At 42.9% G+C, this 4,229-nt stretch overlaps 1 protein-coding gene across 15 annotated transcripts in view; it reads left to right on the forward strand.

The window, feature by feature from the left end:
* BBS9 (Bardet-Biedl syndrome 9) overlaps positions 1–4,007 on the forward strand; it is a 468,999-nt gene extending 464,992 nt beyond the window's left edge. For 12 of the 15 annotated variants that reach the window (XM_021709169.1, XM_021709176.1, XM_021709179.1 and 9 more), the window contains 2 exons: positions 2,848–2,958; positions 3,158–3,591. In XM_021709169.1, coding sequence (XP_021564844.1) covers positions 2,848–2,958; positions 3,158–3,189 — 143 coding nt within the window. In that variant the 3' untranslated portion in view covers positions 3,190–3,591. Of the gene's footprint in view, positions 1–2,847; positions 2,959–3,157 lie in introns of all 15 variants that reach the window. The other 3 variants (XM_021709171.1, XM_021709174.1, XR_002481520.1) reach the window with 2 other exon arrangements.
* Positions 4,008–4,229: the final 222 nt, after the last annotated feature.

Consider the following 4,229-nt stretch of genomic DNA (forward strand, 5'->3'; position numbering starts at 1 on the left):
TTTTTTTTTTTTTTTTTGAGTCAGAGTCTCACTTTGTTGCCCAGGCTGGAATGCAGTGGCATGCTCACAGCCACCCCAGCGTCGACCTGCCTGCTGGGCTCAGGCCATCCTTCTGCCTCAGTCTTCCAAGTAGCCAGAACTACAGGCGCATGCTACCATGCCTGGCTAATTTTTTTTTTATATATTGTAGAGACAAAGTCTCACCAAGTTGCCCAGGCTGGTCTCGAACCCTTGGGCTCAGGTAATCCTCTCTCCTCAACCTCCCAAAGTGCTGGGATTACAGGGAAGGCCTACTTTTTAGAACTATTTCCAGTATCAATGATTTTCACAGGAGAACAGAGCCTGAGGCAAGAATTAAAAAGATGGCAATTTATTTGAGAGCACAAACTCCGGAGAGGGAGGATGAGTTCAAAGGGAAGCAACAAGGGAATATGTGACATCCTGCAAAGTGGTGAGGCCTGCCAGTGAGCACTTCTCTCCAAGAGCCGTGAAGAGGCTGAGCAGGTGCAGCCATTCCACACAGCCCCTTCTGGTAGGTCTGCAAAAGAACTAATTCAGTATAGCCCTGGGGTGAGCAACAGGCGGGGAATACTCCGCTCAGCCCCTTTCCTTCTCCCCTGTCCCACTGTTCCGGATGCCAGAGCCCACGTGCCTTGCCTTTGTTCCTTCCAAGCTGGAAGTGGCAGCGACTCAGGGCGCATGGAGGCATCCGAAGTATGGGAAGGTGACATTCCCAGGGCATGTGACTGGTTGGCCCCTGCAGTGGGTGTGGAGTCTGGGGATATGCATACAGTCTGTGCACAATACAGCACCTGGGCGACAGAGTACCGGGGCAGGCAGCTGTCATCTCCCTATGCACACGGCAAGGCTGAGAAAGGAGGAAGTTTCATTAGTTGTGGATAACCTGTAGCAACTGATTTTTCCTTTTGTGTCCACATGATAAAGAACCAGAGACTGCTTTTTAAGTCTTTGCACTTCTGTCCTGCTCCAGGATTGGGTTGACTGGGCTAATTTGTCAGTAGAGACCTTCCTGTCCCCAAGCACATGGCAGACATGGCTGCCTACTCATTGTACTCTTCCCATCTGTTGGCTGGGAACTCCTCTTCCTCACTCCTGCAGTTTTCTTGTGTGTAAAGGTAACAGCGTGAGTGCCACATTCCTGACCTGCCCCTGCTCTCAGCCTTCTCAGACATCGCCTAGGCTGATTTGAGTCTGGAGTAAGAAACCTGATCCTTCTGTTGCCTGTTTTCTTGGGATCAGGTGTTCAGCAGGGAGCACGTTTTTCCCTTCTGCTCTTCCCTGCCATTAGTCTCCGAGGTGCCCCCATGCCCACACCCACACCCACACACATATCCTTTTCCTTTTTTTCTCAGTTGGGTGAGTACAAAGAAGGAGAAGAAAGGGGCTATTTCTTAGGCTTCTCCAAAGGTCCCAGCACCTCTGTGTGACCAGCACTGGAGCTGCATGACCTTGGCAAAATACTTAATCTCATGAGACCTCCGTTTTCTTATCTGTAAACTGAGAATAATAATGTCTATTTTGTAGTGTGATGTGTGGGAATTAAATAAGATAAAATGGGCAGACTTTCTAGCCCTTAGAAAGTGCTCGATAATGATAATTCCTGTTACTCTGACCTACAGGCTTGGAAAGAGATTAAAAATAAGCCTGGTTCTCCTTCTGGATAGGGCTCTTGCCATTTTTAGGTATAGCTGGGCAAGTTCCATTACACTAGCGGATAATTCTAATGTTTCCTGTTTGGGGAACCTGAGGCTACCTCTAATTCTTATTTTATGCATGTGGAAATGCCGTCCTCTCATGTTTCCCTCACCATCGATTTCTGTTTCAGAGTTGATGCAGAGAGCTGGAGGGGAAGGTGTATTTTCCTTCAGACCTGGGGCCTTGCCACTTCCCTCTCATTTGAGTGATGTGGTTTTCAAGTCAGTGCTGCTGATACCCTCTCTGCCTCAGAATGATGTGAACTTCATAAACCCCCTCATGCATAAAACTAAACTTGAGTCCTGAGGCTTTGGACTCGGTGTGTGAGAAGCCTCAGAAAAAAGAAATCACACTTCATTAACAAGAATGGCTTTGGAAAAAAATGCATACGGTATACAACATGTTAGTACGTTTCCAGGAAATGGTGGAAATTAGTCAAATCAAAATGCAGATGTCATCAGGAAATTCTCACATGATTGTGAGTTTCCCATACAAGATTTTGGTGGATAAGGTGAAATGAGTTATACACAGTATTTCAAAGGCGGTGCCAGCTCATCCTCAAGTCACCTTTGGATTGAAATCTTCCACAGTGCAGTTCATGGCTTTGCTGTTGAATTATGAAGTGTTTGCGTCTTGCCGTAGGTGTTGGGATTTTGGATAGAATCCAATTCCAGACAAATACCACCACAGCCACCATCTCAGAACATGAGCAGCCTTGCTCTCTGCTCAAGGAAGGGTTCTTTCCCTCCTGGTTCATGTGCTTTGTTTCTTTTATAGTTTCTGATATTCTGACATTAAAGGGAATTCCTGCTGAGGGACCATTTTATTGTGGATATCACATATGCTATAGGTTTTGTCCTTTCTGATTTTACAAAGGATAAATTTAAGACAACACTGTTACTGCTATTGCCAAGTCATAATCAGTATAACATGTCTTTAGGGGCAGTAATTCATTTCCAGTATTTTTACCAAAGAGAAACATTTAAGATTATTCTTTTTGGTCCACTCCCGAAGATTGTTGTCACATCATTTATTATCTTTATGATTGGTATGTTCCTAAGCTGTGGTTGCTGTGTAGAGAGGAGATTTTCTTACACATGGCTTGATATATTGTTTGTATTTTTCAACTAGGTGGCTGTACTACGATCCCAGAATCAGACCTAGAGGAAAGATCAGTAGAACAAGACTCCACAGAACTGTTTACGAACCACAGGCACCTCATTACAGAGACACCCATGCCTGGTAAGAGAATGGGTGGCCTTCACAAATGCCACATCAGAAACAGTGACACTCTGGTCAGTTTTAATTATACCAGAGAGAATTTTGCAAAGCTGCTTGTTTTCCAACTTCCTCCTTCCTCTTAGCATTGGTGCAGCTGAATTGAATCACTAGAGTATTCCTGTCATCATTCAGACGTTTTCTCTCTCTCTTTTTCCCCCAGAAGTTTCACCTACACAAGGAGTCTCAGAATAATCCAAGTAGAGTTGTTCTGTTGAGAGGAAGATGCCCTTCCTAAGGCTGAACCTGTGTGAACCTCACGCCAAGCACAGATGTAGGGGTTGCCCAGGTGCTGCATAAAGCTTTACCTTCTTGGATATGATACTATGTAGAGCTGGGACTGGGACTTTTTATTTCCTAGGGGGACTTGTAATGCTGTGGACAAGCCAATTGAAACTTGTCTTGTCTTACCAGCAAAGGAGGTAGCTGCCTTTGTCATCTGTATGCTTATAGTCACAGGATATAGCAAGATGACATAGTTTTGGACAGAATTTTTAATGCAAATATCCAGATCCAAAATTTGATACCCCATTTTTTCACAGAATTGTTATATAGTAAATGAATGTATCGAGTTTAATAAAACATCTCATTGTCAAACAGTATCTTGTATTTGCTTTATAATCAGAAGGTTGTATAAGTGACTGCTCTGTGATTTCATCAGTGGAAAGAAATGGCATTGAAAACTTTGTGAGACTTGAATGTGATTATTTTATAAATAAAGAAACTGCTACATATGATTTACTCTATTAAGCTAAGAGTTGGAGAAAGTAGGCTTTCTAGTATTGTATGAAAAAGGTTAAAATATCTTCACGGAAGCTGGTATGTTAACAGCCTCTTTTCATTATCCTAATGGGTGACACCTTTAAAAAAATATAGGTCGTAAAAGGAGTCACACTTCATTACAATAAAAATTAAGGTTTTTATATGTAAGAAATAAAAGATTTTACCCATTTCAACTTAGGATGACAGCTGTAAGACTGATTTATTTAAACAAATATATGTCTATTCCTGTTTTGAAATGCTTGTCAGTACAAAGGGGAAAGTCGTACATGGTTCTTCTATGTGTAAAGTGTCAAAAAACTACAGAGGATGTATTAGTTATTATTTCTGGCATCCTTTTTCAGGAGATGCAGCAGAAAATGTAATCCTTTTAACTGTCAAGTGTAGGAGTGAACAACTTACAGCCTTTGGGCCAGAGTCAACCATTAGATGAATTTCATGCAGCCTGTGAAGCC

This window comes from Carlito syrichta, unplaced genomic scaffold, assembly GCF_000164805.1.
Source record: "Carlito syrichta isolate Samal-C Ts95f unplaced genomic scaffold, Tarsius_syrichta-2.0.1 Scaffold169078, whole genome shotgun sequence".
Taxonomy (NCBI): Eukaryota; Metazoa; Chordata; class Mammalia; order Primates; family Tarsiidae; genus Carlito; species Carlito syrichta.